This window comes from Sinohyriopsis cumingii, chromosome 5, assembly GCF_028554795.1.
Source record: "Sinohyriopsis cumingii isolate HCF-2022 chromosome 5, ASM2855479v2, whole genome shotgun sequence".
NCBI lineage: Eukaryota > Metazoa > Mollusca > Bivalvia > Unionida > Unionidae > Sinohyriopsis > Sinohyriopsis cumingii.
This window is the reverse complement of record NC_142965.1, coordinates 24,074,320-24,093,857: the sequence shown is the minus strand read 5'-3', so window position 1 is coordinate 24,093,857 and position 19,538 is coordinate 24,074,320. Positions and strand designations below refer to the sequence as shown.

General features: G+C 35.2%; 1 protein-coding gene across 2 annotated transcripts; it reads right to left on the bottom strand.

The window, feature by feature from the left end:
• Nucleotides 1-8,399: 8,399 nt before the first annotated feature.
• Nucleotides 8,400-18,328, bottom strand: LOC149798793 (uncharacterized). Of its 2 annotated transcripts, none has more exons than XM_089957682.1 (8): nt 17,547-18,328; nt 16,852-16,995; nt 14,679-16,245; nt 14,356-14,431; nt 13,487-13,591; nt 12,169-12,392; nt 11,670-11,834; nt 8,400-9,582 (listed from the first exon to the last, which is right to left on the bottom strand). In XM_089957682.1, the coding sequence occupies exons 4-8, from the start codon at nt 14,392-14,394 to the stop codon at nt 9,513-9,515; spliced, it is 603 nt and encodes a 200-aa protein (XP_089813808.1). In that variant the 5' UTR covers nt 14,395-14,431; nt 14,679-16,245; nt 16,852-16,995; nt 17,547-18,328; the 3' UTR covers nt 8,400-9,512. The 2 variants fall into 2 exon arrangements, with proteins under 2 accessions (XP_089813808.1, XP_089813809.1); XM_089957683.1 differs by having other exon boundaries at nt 17,915-18,328.
• Nucleotides 18,329-19,538: the final 1,210 nt, after the last annotated feature.

Sequence of the window (19,538 nt, the reverse complement as noted above, 5' to 3'; positions counted from 1 at the left end):
AGATTGTTTTCATTATTTACGGTTATACTGGACAGGAAAATTCGGATGTACATCTTGTATTAACACAACTTTTTGTTGTTGTTGTTGTTGTGGGGTTTAACGCCATTTTTCAGCACACGATAGGCTATGTATGGCGGCCAGTATTAATGGTGGAGGAAGAACCCGGGAAACCCCCGGGAAGAACCACCGACCCACGAGAAGCTACTGGCAAGCTTTCTCACATACCCGCATTGGCCGAATCCTAGACTCGAACCCACACAGACAGACAACTTTTTGTATCCATTAACATCATTTTTTACATTACAATGGCTGAATTATGACATCCTGCAAATTTCAGCATATAAAAAACCACAAGAAATTAATCTGTGGATAGCATCAGAAGCATGTGAAAAGTGCCAAAGTCAAGCTACTGGACATATATATAGTTGAGGTGCACTGACGTGGTAGTAAAAAAAGAAGAGCAAAGCAATTGCCCATTAAGATTCCACGCTGATGTATCATGAGTGCGCATTCTCTGTGGGTACCATCTCTTTCACATAAACAATTTCAACAATCTACAGGACTTCTATAGTATTTGATCTTATCTGACAGGTGATTGCATGATCTTAACATATGACAACGGTTAACTTCCTTATGTAAATTATTCACAGAGAAATATGTAAAAGATCTTGAGAGAGTGTTTATACAATATTTATTCATAATGCTAAATACCCTTGAATGTTAGTGTGTATTTAAGCGGAGAAAATGACGCATATACCAATCATACAAAACTTTGCAAAATAGTTTTGTCGTGTAGATCAATTCCTTGGACCTACTGTACATTATCAGTACCAGCAATTACCTTTTTCCTACTTTTGCATTAGGAATGGCCGAATCAAAAGCTAAAGGAAACCGAATGCACAGGAAACAATGTCTGGATCACATCGAATTATTGCTAAGTTTGCTTTTGGATTTATGGTCATGCTTGTTTAGTCTACCCGTTTGTTCGCTGAATGAAATTCGTTTAACAACTTATCTCCCTATTTAAATAGTCATTTTGCAATGATAGAGAAAGATATATATATATATATAGAGAGAGAGAGAGAGAGAGAGAGAGAGAGAGACAAATATATATGCACGTATGTATCAAGGTGAACCGAGTTGGGGTCTGATCACAACGAAGACACTAACAATGGTAGCGAAAATACGATGTTTATTTGTTGATGTTTTAAAGGTACAAAAACCCAATACCAGATTCTAGCGCAAATTAGCTAAATATTGAATATTTAACACCACAGTTGTCTTTCTTCCCCTATCATTTTAGTTTATCTTGTTTTTGAATAGACTATATTGTGTTGTATTGTTATCCAGTCACCTTCGTGACTGATGGGATTCTTTGTTAAGAAAAATGAAGATATAAACGCGAAATAAATCGTTGTATTAAGAATTCTATAATATCTACCTATCTGTATAAGGCTAGTACAACTGTGTGCAATGTGAGAAAGCTTGCCAGTAGCTTCTCGTGGGTCAGTGGTTCTTCCCGGGGTTTTTCCTGGTTCTCCCTCCACCATTAATACTGGCCGCCATGCATAGCTTATCGTGTGCTGAAAAATGGCGTTAAACTCCACAACAACAACTGGTGCCTCTTACCGGAAATTCTCTCTTTGTCCAGTTCATTTGTGTGAGTGTAACACAGAGATTGTTATCATTAGTCGATTTTATACTGGACAGGAAAATCGAGTTGCACACTATTAGCAGAGCACCTTGTTTCAATTACAATATCAGTTTACACCTCACGTTGTTTTTCGCTACTACACCTTGGATAAACAGGCATCATAATACCCTTTATAGTGCAAATCTGATTAAAGCTAACGTTCGGAATTATAGGCAAAGTTCCAAAACCAAGTTATGGATGATATAAGATACAAGCGTTAAAGCATGATTATGACCCGCCAACCACCCTCCAATATTTAAAAAAAAATATAGATCACTCCGACGCATTAATTGTACGCACTGTATTTGGATACTATCTATTTATCGCAAGCAATCTGAACGAAGATTCCGGACTTTTCCGTACCCCGATACTATCTGTCCGCATCTGTCTTTTGAGTACATTATCAGCTCTTTCTGGCTGGTGAGTGCATTACTAACTCGCTCATCACATATGACAATATTCTCTTTACGACAATTATTCTTTAAGAAATAAGTGAACGTTTTCTTGAGGTAGTAATTCGGTCATAGGAACAGTTAGACCTATAGATATATTTAATTCAAATCGTTGAGCATCTCTTTTACATATCGTGAAGTTTCAGGTGAGACCAGATGGGGGCCACATCAGAAAAGATCGCGAAACTGAAACCACAGACTATCGAGGAACTCAGAGGGCACATAGACGTTGATTTCACCACGGAGGAGATAACAGGGATAGTATGAGAACTTCAAGTCACCCCTAGAACCTGGCAAGAAGAGCTTGCTACTAACAGTTCAAACAGGCCTATGCTTCTGTTTCAAGGAGATGCTACAGAATTCCGGTCATTCGATAAAAACAGAAATGTCACAGTCGATTTCAATGAATTCATCGTTGGTCTGTGCATATCGGGAGGCATCAACTTCCACATCAAGTTGAGGTGGGCCTTCAGTATATATGACACAAACGGAGATGGGTTTATTACAAAGGACGAGATGCTACGAATCATCAAGGTAAATTGTTTCCTTATCATTGGAAATTCATCTACTGATAGAAAACAAAACTAAGTCAGAATCCTTTACAAAGGATAAACGTTCTCGATAATAAATATATTGATAAACCCTACAATGCCGATATTTCAAGATGAATCACATCTCGATGTTTTGACTAGTCTAGGTCTTTAACATTGTTATATAGATTGTACAAATATACAAGTTTGGCGGCAGCCATTCTTTTGTAAGCTATACATTTTCAAATCGTCTATTTGGATTTTTTTTCTCCCTGGATTTTGTTCCTAAGTCATGCATGGATTTTGTCTTCCTTATCACGTATCGCACGCGCGCGGGACATGACAAAGTCAGGACGCACTTATGAAAAACAAAATATCAGTTAGGATATCAATTAATTAACCAATAACACAGACTATTTTTTAAGGTAGTCGTTTGGGAAAAAAGTTCTTCCATTCTAAAGACATGAGACTATTTGTCGTTCGGCACATATCGCTAAATCTCAGTTAATGTCTTTGTCAAATGATACAAATTATTTGAAGATTCTGCATAGTATGTCCACTTTGAAATCAATTATTCTGTGAAAAAGTGGCCTAGAAAAACAAGCATTATAGAAGCACATGTATAATGTTATTTTTGTAAGCAGGATAACGATTAGAAAAACAAATAAAATATACGAAAATATACTAAAGTGGATGGATATTGTTAAAAAAGGTAAAAGACATACACAGTATGCGGAATTAAGAAAACAAGGAAATGATTTCGGCATTATATAATTTACATTGTTTCTAAGACATTTTGACATTACGTTTGGTCTTTTTAGGTAGTTACTTAATTGTGAAAACTGACTTTCTTTGCATCCAAGACAAACGGTAAAAGCAAGAAATATTTTAAAAGCACGAGAAATAAAGCGATGGAGCGCCTCAAGCTACTTGGTACATATGAAACATCCTGTGAATCTATATATTGGTTAGTATGACGACTGTACACTCTATTCGACCTCCCTCCCTTTATTGCTGTAAAGCTTTTTCTTAATATGACACTCAATGGACTACGTATCTACTTCTTTAGGGACGTGTATTCTTCATAAAGACGCCGAATAATGAAATCGACGAATGGGACTAATAAATGACGTCATATATGAAACTGACATAAGGGATTAATAAATGACGTCCTATTTGAAATCGACGAATGAGACTAATAAATGACGTCATATATGAAACTGACTAAAGGGAATAGCAGGTGATGTCCAATATGAAACTGACAAAAGAGACTAAAATATAATACATGATCACTTATGATATTGACAAAAGAGACTAGTACATGACGTCAAATATGAAATTGACAAAGGGGATTAATAAATGACGTCCTATATGAAATTGACAAAGGGGTCTAGTAAATGACGACATATATGAAATTTACAAAAGGGACTAGTAAATTATGACCTATATAAGACGATGACAAAAATATAGAGCTCTCCCTAATACAAATTATGCATGGATGTCACATTGTAACCTTGCTACGAAACGTAAATTGGATAAGGAATGCTCTTTAAATTACCTACTGAGTTATAATTTCTGTAAAATACATACAGAGCTATGTCAGTAATCGCTTTCCTAAATAAATACAATCCTTAATTATCAACTGTGTGAAAGAAACCATAATTCTACCCAAGTTCATTATTAGATATTAATGAATGAAGTCTTTGCCAATATCCAACCTATACAAAAGAGAAAATCAGTGAAATAATTGCCAGTATTGATGATTAGTACATGAATGTGATTTTCATGCAGCAAGATAGTCTATCATTGTTTTTCTCATTTTTCGTTTTGGTTGTTTGACAAATGTTGTATCTAGAAAATCTAGTTTTATAATAGCATTATTCCAAAGGATTTAATTAGTTCAGTCATTTAGTCCATTCATTTATTCAGTCCATTCATTTAATTAGTCCAATCATTAAATTAGTCCAGTCATTTAATCAGTCCAATTATTTACTTAGCCCGATCATTTACTTAGTTCAATCATTCAGTTAGTCAAATCATTCAATTAGTCAAATCATTCAATTAGTCAAATCATGGAATTAGTCCAATCATTTATTTAGTCCAGTCATTTAATTAGTCCAATCATTTATTTTGTCCCAACATTTAATTACTCCATTCATTCAATTACTCCAATCATTTAATTAGTCCAGTCATTTAGTTAGTTAGTCCAGTCATTTAGTTAGTTAGTCCAATCATTTAGTTAGTTAGTCTAATCATTTAATTAGTCTAATGATTTAATTAGTCCAATCATTTAATTAGACTACTACCCGTGTCTTGACAGAAAGGTCAGGCATGACGGATTTGGAAGAGTTAAGTTCGAAGCTGCTGGATGAAACGCCTCTGAAACCGAAACCCTGTCCATTACCTCATGCGAAGTTAGAAACTGTAAGGGACGAAATTAGAATTATGCTTGAATTAGGGGTCATTGAACCAGCCGAATCTGCATATAGTTCACCGGTTGTTTTGGTCCAGAAGAAGGATGGTAATCACCGCTTTTGTGTCGACTATCGGAAATTAAACAGTAACCAACGCCAAATATTTCTCTACAATAGACTTGTCCAAGGGATATTGGCAAATTCCAGTTCGTTGGGAAGAGCGTCCGAAACTTAACCTTTGAAACACCAGATGAGACATACCAATGGGTAGTCATGCCATTCGGGGCCCGGAATGCAGCCATCATTTTCACCCGAATGATGAGAAAATTGCTTGGACCTTTCAGAGGTACCGGAGTTTCAGATTTCATGGACGATTTATTATTGGCGACACCTACTGGTGAAGAACACGTGGTCTTACTGAGAAAGGGTCTGAAACGACTTAGACAGACAGGGCTCACTGTCCGACCATCTAAATGTCACATAGGATTTCGGAGACTTATCTAGGACACACACTCAGTGAATATACATTAACACCAGACAGTATTAAAGTCGATCTACTTCCGCACGTCCAACTACGAGGACAGAAGTGCGATCTTTTTAAGGACTTGCAGGTTATTATCGTAAGTATGTAGCTAACTTTAGAGCTATTGCTAGTCCGTTGACTAGCTTGACAAGGAAGAAGGCTCCGACGAAGATTATTTGGACAGACGACGCTTGTGAGAGAGCATTCAGACTTTGAAGGATAGGTTGACGTCAGACGCCGTAGTGAGACTACCGGACGTGACAAATGACGTTGTCTTACGTACCGACGCTACTGACTGGGGTCTTAGTGCAGTTTAACTGCAGGAACATGATATAACTTTTTTCCGGTTGCATATAGCGGCAGGAATTTGTCGCCAGCAGAGCGTACTTATTATGTTGCCGAAAGGGAATGCCTAGCGATTATCTTTGGGATCTCAAAATTTCAGCGGTATCTGTATGGACGAAAGTTTATTCTGGAAACTGACCACCAACCACTTGCTTATTTGGCCCAAGCTAAATTGACAAATGGACGTTTAATGAGATGGTCATTATTACTCCAGCAATATCAAGTTAAAATGTGTTACATTAAGGGAAGCGCCAATGTAGGAGCAGATTGTCTTAGTAGACTAATTGATTCTGAGATGAAGGGATCACCTCAGGACATGAAAATAATAACTAGAAATACAGCTTCAAAAATCGTAGAGGGGACTATATGAAGTATCGGACTTAGAATTACAGAAAATTTTAAAGTTGAATGCATTGAGCAATTAAAGTCGTATCAAATTTTAGCCAGAAAAGTCTTTGTGAAGGGTCACTTCGACCTTTCTTCGTTCATCCCCTACATGTCAGTGTAAACTTCAATGGGGCTGCATTTCAACTCAGTGAAATTGACCGGGGTATTTTAACACGGTCCTTACAAAGTAAACATTTGAGCTAACAACTCATACCGCTTGGTAGGAACCTATGTCAAATCATCATTTTTTTCAAAGGGAATTGTTACGCACCGACGTTCATAAATTCCAGGCTGTCTAAATCTGATGAAAAGAATTATTTCTTTGGGAAAACTTAGAGACCGCTGCCTACAATTGGGCAGAATAAATTAAGACGTACACTTTAAAAGCAATCAGAGTTTAAAGTGACAACCTTGGTCAAATTTTTTAATCTAAAATTTCATGAAAGAGGAGGAGTAGTCTTAACTCCGGGGAAGCTTAAAGTGAACAGTGCTTTCCTCGTTAAACAAGAAAGGGCGCAGTGGCTGTCTTGTGAAAATTAAAGGCACAATAGTGCAGCTGAGGGTGAATTTGCTTACAAAAATGTTAGGACATTTATGTATATCAACTGATTAAATGCTATTTAAATGGCAATTCTAGGGTAATATCAAGTACGTAGAGGTTCTTTTTATGAAATACGAGCTCTCTGATACCTTTGTACGTAGCGTAACGAGTCTATCGTCTCCATATTGAAATCGCGCTCGGCAGTGATCGGCAGATCCCGAACGAATAACACACATCATTCCGGTGACCGAAATTTGCATAATTATATGCAAAATTCTGTACACTGATGTTGATGACGTAAAACACAACCACGCTACCAGCAGCCGCAAATTGTCAACAAAATTGAGTACGATCTTCTTTAGATCTCGTTCTTTTCTCCTTATCATTTCCTTTCTACTTTTAGTTTTGAGAGGAAACGTTGAAATTTATTTAGAACTACTCTTATGGTTATATTTAAATAGGTTTTTGTGGTACAAGAATTATTTAAATCGACGTGCTTTGTACAGTATTGCAAAAGTACACGATTTAGCACTCCCTCACGTATCCCCCCCCCCAATTTTATAAACGAAAAGCATCTAGAAAATTTAAAAATGCTACAAACTTTGTAATTTCATTATTCAGTTTATAAATTCTAACCAGATTCTTACCAGTGGACCCTAACACTCATCTTTCTGGTGTTGTAAACAAAGCAGAAACGAATTCGTGTTATGCTTCTCCAAGTTAGTACCTTACATAAATAAGCCTATATATAAGGTTATAAATAAGTTTTATTAAAATTTGCGACTGGAGTATGGAATCCGGGACAGATCAATAAAAAATTACACACGCACAAACGTACAGCCACTTTGTTACTTGAAGTTTGACCACCGTTTTCAGTGTTTCCTTTTACCTTCATTAGCGCTTCTGAGACCCTTACATTTTTAATTTGATCCCCCGTTTGGTACTAAAGTTCTTTTTTTTTATACTCAGTTTTGACACCAAGGAGATTTTTTACTCTCAGACGTGTACCCGTAGGGGATAGACTGGTTTTATCCTTGCACATGTTTATAGGGTATTATGCACCCTGAGTAAATACAGAGATTTAGCTTTGGTGCCCATCTAGGAATTTTGGACACACCCCCATGACCTGATCCAGCACCGAAAACATCCATCAAATCACAAACTCTCATGTATTAATTTCTGATTCTCAAATAGCATTATATTCCTATAAGTTTGATAAGTAAGTATGAATATATTAGTTGTATAATTATGAAATTCATTACAGAGACAACTGGACTACGGTAGTAATTATATGTAATACAGAAGATACCCACCAAATGATAAACTCAAATGTAGAAATTTTGTTATTACCTAGACTGAAATCAGCTCACTTTCAAGCTCAAGTCTGGAGTGACCTTTAAGAGGGAGAGGAAGGATGAGGCGTGGAGCAAGAACCAGAGGGGGAAGAGGAAGAAGACATGCAGTGCAGCCTGAAAACAGAGCTGACCAAGCTCTACACATAGTTCAGACAAGAATGAGGGTAATTGTTTATTTATACCTTGCAAAACAAGTATTGATACACACTGAAAAATGTTTGGTACTTGGCAAAGACTGTAATATATACAAGTGAGAAGTGTTTTGCACAACTTAGAAAATGCATACTTCTATTGAAGGATTATTTAACAATGTATGTTTAAACTGCTTTACGTTTTGTCTATGAGATCTTCAGCGATTAGACCTGACTATGTTGCAGTTTTCTAAAAAAAATTAGACCTGTGAAAATTCATATATCTATTTAAGCCATGTAAAATAATGACTACGCTTTAATTCTTCTGTTTTAAATATGATGCATGCCAAAATATATCAAGATAATATTATGTATGTACTATCATTTTAAACATAAAAACTTAAGAATGCGAGAATGTTTTATTTGCCCAAATTTTAGAATGACACGAAGGCCTGCAAGAAACAGAATTTTTATTTCATATTTGATACAACCTTCTGGGTACGAATTTTAATTGCCCTTTCTGATTTGCATTCAGTTTTGGGTGAATACTGTAAATGATTTCTGAAATAACACATTTTCTTGATGTAATGGCAGTTTTGAAACTGTTAAAATTCTTTCAATAACTTTTTGTATTTCTTGAGCACGTTATTGTATGTACAAAATATATCACAAAAGGTGTGAATAACTTGACAGGTTTGTGGGCTACATTACAGAAAACCTCTTTCACTATACATGATATGTGTAACAACTGACTACGAATATGTAACTTGCACTTTGTACTGATAAAATCAAATACTGCATCCATGTATACACATAATTAAAACTTTGGTAGTTACTCTTACAATACAAGATTTGCAGTCACTTCTATTTCCAAGGTGGACTTGCAAAGATTGATACCTTATGTAAATACATGATTGCTGTAAATGTTGAAATTTCCATGGTATTGTGATTTTAGCTTTCAAGCTTGTTGTACCACATACATATGGGGATTCAGTATACTTAATCTTTGTAACCGATTCCAGGAGATGATAACAAATATGGAGCCAGACCAGCTGAGGGAACTTTTAATGCAGATGTTGCTGTTCCACCCAAGCCTGGTCTTTAATGTTTTGGAGCCAGGATCAAGGCAGTGTGGTGGTTATCACCCATCCCCCGACACAGGATTGCCAGATTGGTGTGTGCGTGGAAAATGTTGGGAGATGCCCACAGACCTGGAAAAGATGTGTTGTGAGAGACAGTACTGTATATCACTTTTGCCGGTAATGAATATATCAACTTTTGTTTATAATGCGCATTGTTGCTTAATGCATTATTCTTTATATGCAGAAGAGTTTATTTAACGTATGTTTCATGAATTTTAGAGAGACTTCTTACAAAATGAGACATGCTTGGATTATTCCTTTGCAATCATTGTGAATGAATTTTAAAATTGTAAGCCATCCCAAAACAAAAACAGATGCATACATAAGCAAATGATGAGGAGTTTTAGTTTTTACAATTGATACTCATCAAGTAGATTATATTCATTACCTGGTTTCAATGTGGGTACCTCACTATGCTAAACAAATCTAAGCTGATGATGATAGAAAGATAAGATTCTGTCTTCATCTGCAATCAGCCATTCCTATTTGATCTCAATGCAGGTGTTCCTGACTTCTAGAAATACTCCCAAAACACTTAATATCAGTTCTGGTTGTGATGGAACACTCAGCGCTCTTTTCAAAATAAAAACTCTGCAGTTTTTTATCCATATTTTTTTACATTGGAATTTTCTGATAAAAGATGAATAAACTTTGAATAAATGCATGTTCCTATTTTTTTTAAATATATTTTTTACATTTTCAAAATAGCATATTACAAATTGGAATAATTTTTCAGGATTTTCAAGTTCTAATCCTTGATGAGGCTGTACTTGCCTTGGCCAGGATATACCAACGGGAAGTTCTTGTACTTGACAATGAAGTTGACTTGATGAGCGCAAACAGGCATGCTGCCATATATAGGCAGTTCATACTATTGCAGCATGGAAGACTGGGGTCTGGACAGAGACGTGTCATTCCCTCTTGCTGTGTCTGGCGGATACGTGACAAATATCCAGATGCTTTTGGACAATACACTGGTTTCATCCCCTCCAGGCTTGCCTGAACTTTTTGTAAACACTTCTTACGGGCACAAAAAATATATAAATGAATACATTTGACTTCATTCTTTGTTTTGTTGTAATATCATAATCCTTACATTCATGAACAGCAGTATATTCTGCCTATAAACAATGTGGGTAAGGTCATATATAATCAATATAAAAATTTTCAGCACTTGCAGATACATTATACATTGTTTTCAACTACTGATATTTACATTACTGTATATAAAGTGTAATCTGCCTTAGCAGACACATCCATATATCAGGGATCTTTCATATATTACATACCTAAAATTGTGAGATCTTCTCCTTCACCAAAACTTGAGTTGATGGTGGTTCTTGAGGTGCCAGGTTTCTGCTAATTCTCCTGGGATCATCTTCCTTAAGTTCTCTTCTCCTCCTCATACCCTGCTTGTCCTCAAGTCGACAGATGAGGGCTTTCTGAATAAGCTCCCTGATGTGGGGATCTGTTTTCTTTTCTTTGCAAGGGTAGACAGACTATCTGTCACTTGTTTTGTTGTAACAGCGATGATACCCGTTTTAAAGAAAATTTTATTTTCTTAACTTGGGTGACAAGCATCCCCATATGTTAACCTATATTGAGTTTTCACCCAATATTTGAGCCTCATGACCAATTCCTAAGGAGGAGTTGTCGAGGGGTTGTTTTTGTTCTTATTTGTTCTATCTCCAAAGTACTGCTTGAGATAGGTTGCATTTTTACCCATTTCTTCAGAAGGCAACATATTTTCATGAGCAGGTATTAGTTAGTAATCATCATGATGACAGCATTGTCCACAAACCTCCTGAGGAAATTCCATGAATCCCATATATCCTTAATAAAGTGGGTCGGTCCTCTCGGAAAGTGCTATATATATCATTGAATTTAATTATTAGACTTGTTCAAATCAAAATAAATATCCACTAGAATGATAACAATACTAATTACAAGATCTGCACACATGAAAATATTAAGATTCCTTACCAGAAATGTAAAACAATGTGTGCCAGTTGTTACAAAATGACTGTACCTAATGCAAAGTTTTCATGACTTGTAAATGGGAATAATATTCCACTGCCTTGATGTCCAAGCTGGGATCATAATGTACAATCAATCTGTAACATTATTTCTAATATCCTGTAGATAAACAAACTTACACTATCTCCCCTTCTTTGTTTCTCATTACACCCCTGCCACTATAGATATTGTGATCCAAAGCAGCTAGCTCACTCCGAATCCTGTACACAGGAGGGGTGTATGAAAATCTTTTGGCACAGTACATCAGGATCTGCTGATGAAAAACTTCGAGCGCAGCAGTGCTTCTGCAATTATCCAGAAAATGTATCTTGTAATATGTCACTTGCAATCTGCTAACAATTATTAAGTACTAATTGATGTTGGTAAATTTTGCATATATAAAATCTTTACTGCAGTGTTTATACAGAGTGTCATGGAATTGTTTATACCTGATGTGCATGTATTATACCTGAACTTGCAAACGACTTGAGAAGGACAGTCACTGTACATGTATCATGTACACACATCGTATGGATGCTAACTTATTCAGATATTCAAATGGTAATTATATACGGCAAATTATTCTTAAGTTGAGAATAATAACATTTAAGGCAGTCTTAACATATAATTGTTGCATACCTGAAATTCAAGTAATAGTCCACTCTGTTTAGGAACCTTTGGTCCAAGAGTACCTGTGCCAAGTTTTTCAGGACTTTGGCATTCTTCTTGGGATCAAGCCAAGGTTTTGTCCTCTCTTCATTCTCTGATAAAGGTTCATATAGGCATTTATTAATGCCATGGCCATGTGAGAGGATCCACTCATGTTTTTCGGTGATATGATGAAGGACACTCCTCCTGATACTCTGAAAGAATGACACAATCAATATTTAAAGCACCTAAAGCTGGTCTCTTTTGTCATGGTGACCCAAAATTGATAAATTATAATACAGCTGGATTTATATAATCAAGGGAAAGCTATGTTCTAGATTTGGTTAATGTAGCAGGATTGCAGTTTTGCTCGGATCAATGTTCCTTCAATATTCCACATTATTATATGCTTTTTTTCTCTGTTAACTTTGCATCGTCAGAATCGTTCAATATTTTATGATACTGAACTTGCGAGCAACTTCATATTGAATTCAGAAAGGAACTACTTTCTATTGTAAACAAACAATGGACGCAGACGCCAGCACTTTTGATTTGTAAACATATCATGTACACTCGCGTAGTAGGTGGTTTACGTTTTGGCTGATTAAATTTGTTTCTGAATGAACTAAAGCTGATGTTTCATGCACTGCCACATAGCAGCTGCTTTGCCACATTCCGAGTTAACTTTTGATATAATGTTTCTGTTTTAGATGCCAGATTTCATAAAATTGATTGGTTCCTAAAAATAACATGCAAGTGACAAGGCATAAACTGTCTTTTGAAAGTTATGCCTAGCACGCAACTAAGTTCAAATTTATCTGGGCGGAGTTATGTGAGCATTAATAATGCTGTGTAATGATGAATCTGTTGTTAGGTATTTAGTTTGGAATACGGCATACATTCAGTTACTTTGTTTCTTGTAGTGTATTTTTGTTTATATAATCAAGCCTAAGGTAGAATAAGAAAATGAGCATATAATAAAAAGGTTACTGCATTTATATGGGAAAATATGAACTCGTTTGTTGGATGGATATACTACACTCCCAAGGTCGTGCAGTGTCCGTCCAAAAAACTTGTTCATATTTTCCCATACAAATGTAGTAACCTATAATTACTCTGACATTTCCAGTAAATTACTTTCAATAGACTACATACCTACAAGATTTGGTGATGTATATACATTGGATAAAATATATATTAAAAGAAATCAGAATATAATGATTATGCACTAACTTTGATTTCATAAAAAAATATACAGTTGCAAATGCTTACATATATCTGTTCAAAAATACAAGGACAGAAATCTCACCAAAAATTGTTCATAGCTGCTAGAAGTCTTGCACGAAAACTGGAAATGATTCATGATGTATTTGGACCATTGCAATAAAGCCTCATTTTCCTTTTGTTTGGTAACCTTGAAAAGAAGGTAGATAACATAAAGTTAAAAGTGCATGAAGAGCAATCATCAAAACAGAAATTTCTCCAATACCAAAAGTTGTATAACATGAAAGAATGAAAACCAACTAGTTTTGTACAATTCAACAAATCATTTAATTCTCTATAATACAAAAATGAACATTTAAAAAGAACTTAACAGTATTGTGAATTAAATCACAAAAGGTCCAATAAGTTCCATCACTAGTCCTAATGAATAAAATTATAATTAAATTCCAGTGGTGTTAAAAACAAATTCACCTCTGAATGTATTGATGTGTTTTTAGTCGCCTGTGACATGGAGATGTGCCAACAGTCTTGATGAATTACAATAATATAATCTAGGATTTTATCTGACTATAGTATAATTCAAATAATATAATCCAGGGTGTCCTTATCTGAGTTCACAATAATTCCAAGTTAATGTTCAAGTGCAAGAATATTATAGATGAATACTTTGATATATCCAATGAATAATAATTTGAATAGATAAATCAACCCAAATCAATTACTGAGCACAACAATAAGTCTGAAATATGCAAGAATGGGTAAATTCTCAAGTAAACAAGATCAAATGAATAGGGCACAAAAACAGAACTAGGGTGAGGTCACAAATTCATTTCTAGAACAATCTAAGTTGTCAATAAGATAAAATATGTTACTAAAATAAAGAACATCAGGTACATGGGGGAATACCAATGTCCTAGACTGCTGAGTAATAGGTGGACTAGACAGGATTCTTACCTTCATTATTTTCTTTCCAAGGATTTTGCAACATGCCATATATCATGAGAGTGTTTGATGATGGGATAGGACATTTCTGAAATTAATAAAATCAACACAATAAGAAAATGCAGTGCCCTAAGGAGGAAAAACTAAAATCCAGTAATATAATCATCGCAAACAAATTTTTCAATTGTTTACGAATACACATAAAAGAATATAATTTAAAAAAATTCACAAGTCAATATAATCAGAAGTTTATGTAAGTGTATGGATGTATAACATGTGACATAATGTGGACTGAAAAATATGGTGATATTTGCAAACAAAACAAAATAACTCACTCATAACTGATTCCTACATGAGCATCTGTCACCACCTCCTTGATTTTTATTCCTCTCTCATTCAGTTCTGTCATAGCTTTCAGAAAACCTGCCTTTTCTAGGGCTGGTGATTTTCTCTGAACCATCCTTTTGTCCAGTGTGTGAATAGTCAATATTCTTTTGCTGATATCCTCCATTACTGTGTAGGAACAATTCTGGGCTGAATGGCCTGGAAAGTCATTGCGCCCATCACTTTAAGAAAAGAAATGGAAGAGAACAGTGGAAGAAAAGAGAGAAAAATTAAAAGTCGTCTTTCCAACGTTATTTAAAAGACCAAATATGAATTAATTTGCACTTGTATGGATTTCAAATAAATCTTCAACAATTGGGGTTCAGTGGCTCACTGAGTTGACAGATCCAATTATGAACCATTATGTGATATCTAACTTAAAATGTCTGGTAGCCTGATGATGTTCATCTACCGCAATACCAACATCCAGTTACAGTTGGTTATTTTGATTCTGTGATTTGCCCAACTGGCTTTTATTCTACATAGCTGATGATTCTTACTGATGACGGTAGTTAACATTGGGCGTCTGTCCATAGAGTATAAATATAATTTAGCAATGCAATTTATGAAGTGCTACTTAGTGAGATCATTTATACATCAAAATTATGTCAGGGCTGTTCCATTAAAACATACATGGTACCCAGGAAAGACACTTTTAAAGTGGAGTACTCACCCATAGATGCAATTCAGAAATTTCTTATCATTTTAAAATGAACTCTGTGAAATCAAAGTATACAATAGAACATATTTGGAAAATACATTTAAAGTTAAATTTCACTGGTGAAATATGAATCTCTCTCTTTCTCTCTCAACACACACAAAAACATACAAATTATTTAATATGACTGTGATAGACTAATTCCTTCCAAAATTTTAGATGGAAAAATAATTGGCCTCTGAAATAAAAATGTATAGTCTGTGATGTCCAGCTTAAGTAATATTCAGCTGATGACTTGCTCACTTTCAAGTACATTTGTTGAGGGCCAGGTATTGTTGTTTTTCTTTTTTGCTTTCAGTTTCTTGTCAAGGGTTTTCTTTTGGTATTTTTATAGCACTTTCAACGCTTTATTGGCTCTATGCTTCTGAGGAAATCCAAGCTTAGTGCTTCCCAAGGAGACACCAGGGCGCTGACAGTCTCGCCGGGGGTGGGGTGGTATTAAACCTGCAGGCTTTTAATATGTATAAAATTTACTGTCATTTTTTAAGGACTTAGTTATTAACCTAAAAAAAACCAATTACAACTTTACACCATATCCTAAGTAATAAAAGTTAATACAATAATTTCTAGGTATAATGAACACCTATTCATTATGAGAACAGAACATATTATGAACAAGAGTATAACATTCAGACAATGAAACATAACATTCATGATGACAGTTATTTAATCATGTTCACTGCAATAGATTACTGAATTTTAAGAAGCTATTAAAAATGTATATTAATTATACTTGCCCGTTGTCTTCAAAATTACTGCTATCAGTTCCCATCATTTCTACACTAGATACATGTGGCTCACTTGAACATAGAGGAAATTTACTTCTTATAGATACAATTAAAATCAGTTCTTGAGATATGGCATCTTATAATTATCTCAATATTTTGTTTTAAATTAAATGTGTCCTATGTGCATTCAGCATGAGCTAAGTGGATAGATGCGAAGAGGGTGTTAGCAAGAACTGCATGGGAAACAGCATAAAGAAAGCATATGTGATATGTAATCACAATTTCAAACTATACAATCACTGGTTCTCAAAGTATTCATTTACCTGTAGTGAGGGAAGTGGAAGGTGGAGGAAAAACAGCTGGGTTAGCCAGCACAGTATACTGGAACGTTTTTTGCCTAACCAAAACAATTACAGTAAACATTGCTTTTTCTCATGCATCAGGTAGCACAGTTGAGGCACCCTATCCCACTTCTGAGAAAGTGAAATTCATGATATTTTTTTTCCTTCTAGCTCAAACTAAGAAAAGTATGAAGTGGGGACTCAACCTGCTGCAACATTTTTAAAAATTTCCATTTATCAGCATTGTATTTGTTACATTATTGTTTTCAGTAACATGACAACTGTAGCAACCACTCCCCCAAAAAAGAAAATTCTGCAAGAAATTTGTAATTTTTACCTTCCTGACTCAATAACAGATACTGAAGGTCTCTTCATTCTCTCTGTATGTTGTAAAAGCACTCTGCCAGGTGTTGATGTGAAGCATGAAGATGTACTGGCCAGTGATTCTGCATGCTTTGGCTCATCCTTTGTAACTTTGTAACTAAAAATATGTAATAAATATTCATTTGCATTAAAATTTATATTTTAAATCTGTTTCTTTGTGATTTGTGTTAAACACTTAGAACTGAAATACTTAATTTTAGCAAGGATACATACTAACAGATCTAACAAATTTTGACATAAATAAAACTTACTTGATCGCAGCGCAAAACTTCAACTGATAAGATAACAACCTGCCAGCCATATATTCTGGTAGCATTATAATATCCTTTCCTATCATGACTAGAGATCCTTTTGTAATTGTAGTCAATACAATGCTTTATAATAAATTTACTAGTAAGTAGTTGAAACATGTACAATAAAATCTTAGCATTCAGCCTATCATAGGCATGAGATCAACATTTTACTGGATCAGTTCAACATTCAGATATAGAAAACCCTACTAACAGTTCAACATTAAACATGTATTATCTGTTCTACATGTTTACATGAAAAGGTTATTAAACTTTTATGTAAGTAATGTGCATGTCACATTAACCTAAGGTGTGTGTGTTGTACTGTAAGAGGGAGAGAGATGATATAAATACTTACAACGTTTGTAAATGTATCTAAGTTCCCTCGCCGAATTTTAAAAGACCTGTCTCACGAAGATAATTGACAGGTGTAAAAAATGACCTTTACGAGCACGCTGTTATAAAAAATAAATAATATATTCCACCCCAACGTACAATACACACAATGCAGTCACCGAGTGAAATATTGATCAGCCGATCACATCTATTTTGGGAATATTACAAAGCAAGTCCTTGTGCAAACATTGTATTAATAAAACAGTGTGCTTTCAGACATACAGTAGGAACAAGATATTGAAAAACGGAGAACACTTTCACATAGACATCACAGGCACTTGATTCTGGGGAACTAATGTGTATCACCATATAACACAGACACTGGCCTACCTGTCCAACAACAACTTGGCCATTTCAGTGTCTGATGCCAGTCCTAACTCTTCCATCAATGCTCTCCATCGAAAAAACTGTTCCCCAAGACGAATCCTTGATAAGTCCCGTTCGGTTTGTCAGACAGTTTTTCGACGTTTCTTCTCAGAAAGCGACAAGCGCGGGCGACCTTTACGTTTTTTACTCTCGCATGTGTCCGGCATTTTTGTTTATAGTAGATATTTAAATTACAACCACGTGACTCATAACCCTCCCACTGGACGAAGATGACGTATGCGTTTTTTGTGGTCACGTGAGGCTTCCGTAACAGTTCGTGACCTATAAGTTTCAATTAAAGCGGGCCCCCACAAAAATTAATTTTCTCTCGTTTATGTATCAGTTACCTAACGTGAGGGAATTTTAGGCACGTCTAGAGAGTTGGATATACAGAAATTTAGAGGTAATTTTGTCCATTAGGGAACAGCGTTCTGGGAGAGAGACAGGACAGTCTGAAGACAGAAGTCGGAGGAAAAAGATGGACGAGGTCAGAATAAAGGACCAGGGAGTCCATGAAGGGACAAAACATAGAGTTTAGGAAGTCGATGAACTAGGAAGACGTTGATACACGGTCAAGGGAAGAAGGTAATGCAATTCAATCTTGGACATTGCGCTCTTTTCACCTCTCGTTATGATGATGAAATAAATCAAAATCGGACACTCCTGTTAATTTATATTGACATAATCTAACTTGAATTGGAATTGCCGTTATGAATTTGTTCTGATTAAATTTGTTATTTCTGTGTCAAAGGGGGCTCGTATTACTTTATTTCTTCCCAGTATTCTCGCTCAGTTCTCTGTTGAAATCATATTCTTCTTTCACTCCCGCAGTGCTATAATATCGAGCGAGGTCATCCTTTAGATACGTCAGCCAAATCCAATTAACCACCATTCTTGATAGAAGGGAGACGTTACAATGATGAAGAAGAAGTGTTTCATTTGGAGAAAATTACTTATTCAAGTTATTCTTCTCTGAAATTACAAAGTGCTCTAATAAAATATTCTTGGAATAGAGACTTGGATTTTGTAGTGAAATTCAAATAGGGATATCGTTTTGCATTATATTATCACATCGTCACGACGCAGGCTGCCACAGGTACATATACACTACCAGCGTTGGATTATTCTTTTGGAATACCACTAAAGTTTCTTCAGAACTTTATTCTTTAGGACTTGTGTTAGAAATTCTACGGTTATTTTGTGACTGAATTCAAAATATATTTTCCATCATCACTTTGTATTTTAGGGAAATTAAATATCTGTTTAATTTTACAAAACGTTTTCGTTCTTACTCTTTTCTATTACATATTGTAATACCATGGAGTCGCAATACTAGAACGAACTGGTTCTCAAATTTATTTGAAATTTCTAGGCCCATCTATTATCAAAATGTATGTAAAATTTCTAGTCTAGACCAAGCTTGTTGTCAAATTGATAACGTTTTGGCCGAGCTGATTGTCAATTTTATATGAAATATATGAAATGTTCATCACAAAAACGGACATGTTAGATTACCTATTTCTATTTTATTTCTCAGCATTTTTTAAACTGCCTTTAATCAACTATTCAAGTATGCCAGTGTCGACAG

Coding starts and splice junctions, on each gene's coding strand:
- LOC149798793 (XM_089957682.1), bottom strand. CDS start 14,394: ATGGCATGTTGCAAAATCCTTGGAAAGAAAATAATGAAG. Junction 13,592..14,355: donor TTGGAAAGAAAATAATGAAG/GTAAGAATCCTG, acceptor CTTCTTTTCAAG/GTTACCAAACAAAAGGAAAA. Junction 11,835..12,168: donor GACTATTACTTGAATTTCAG/GTATGCAACAAT, acceptor GGATAATTGCAG/AAGCACTGCTGCGCTCGAAG.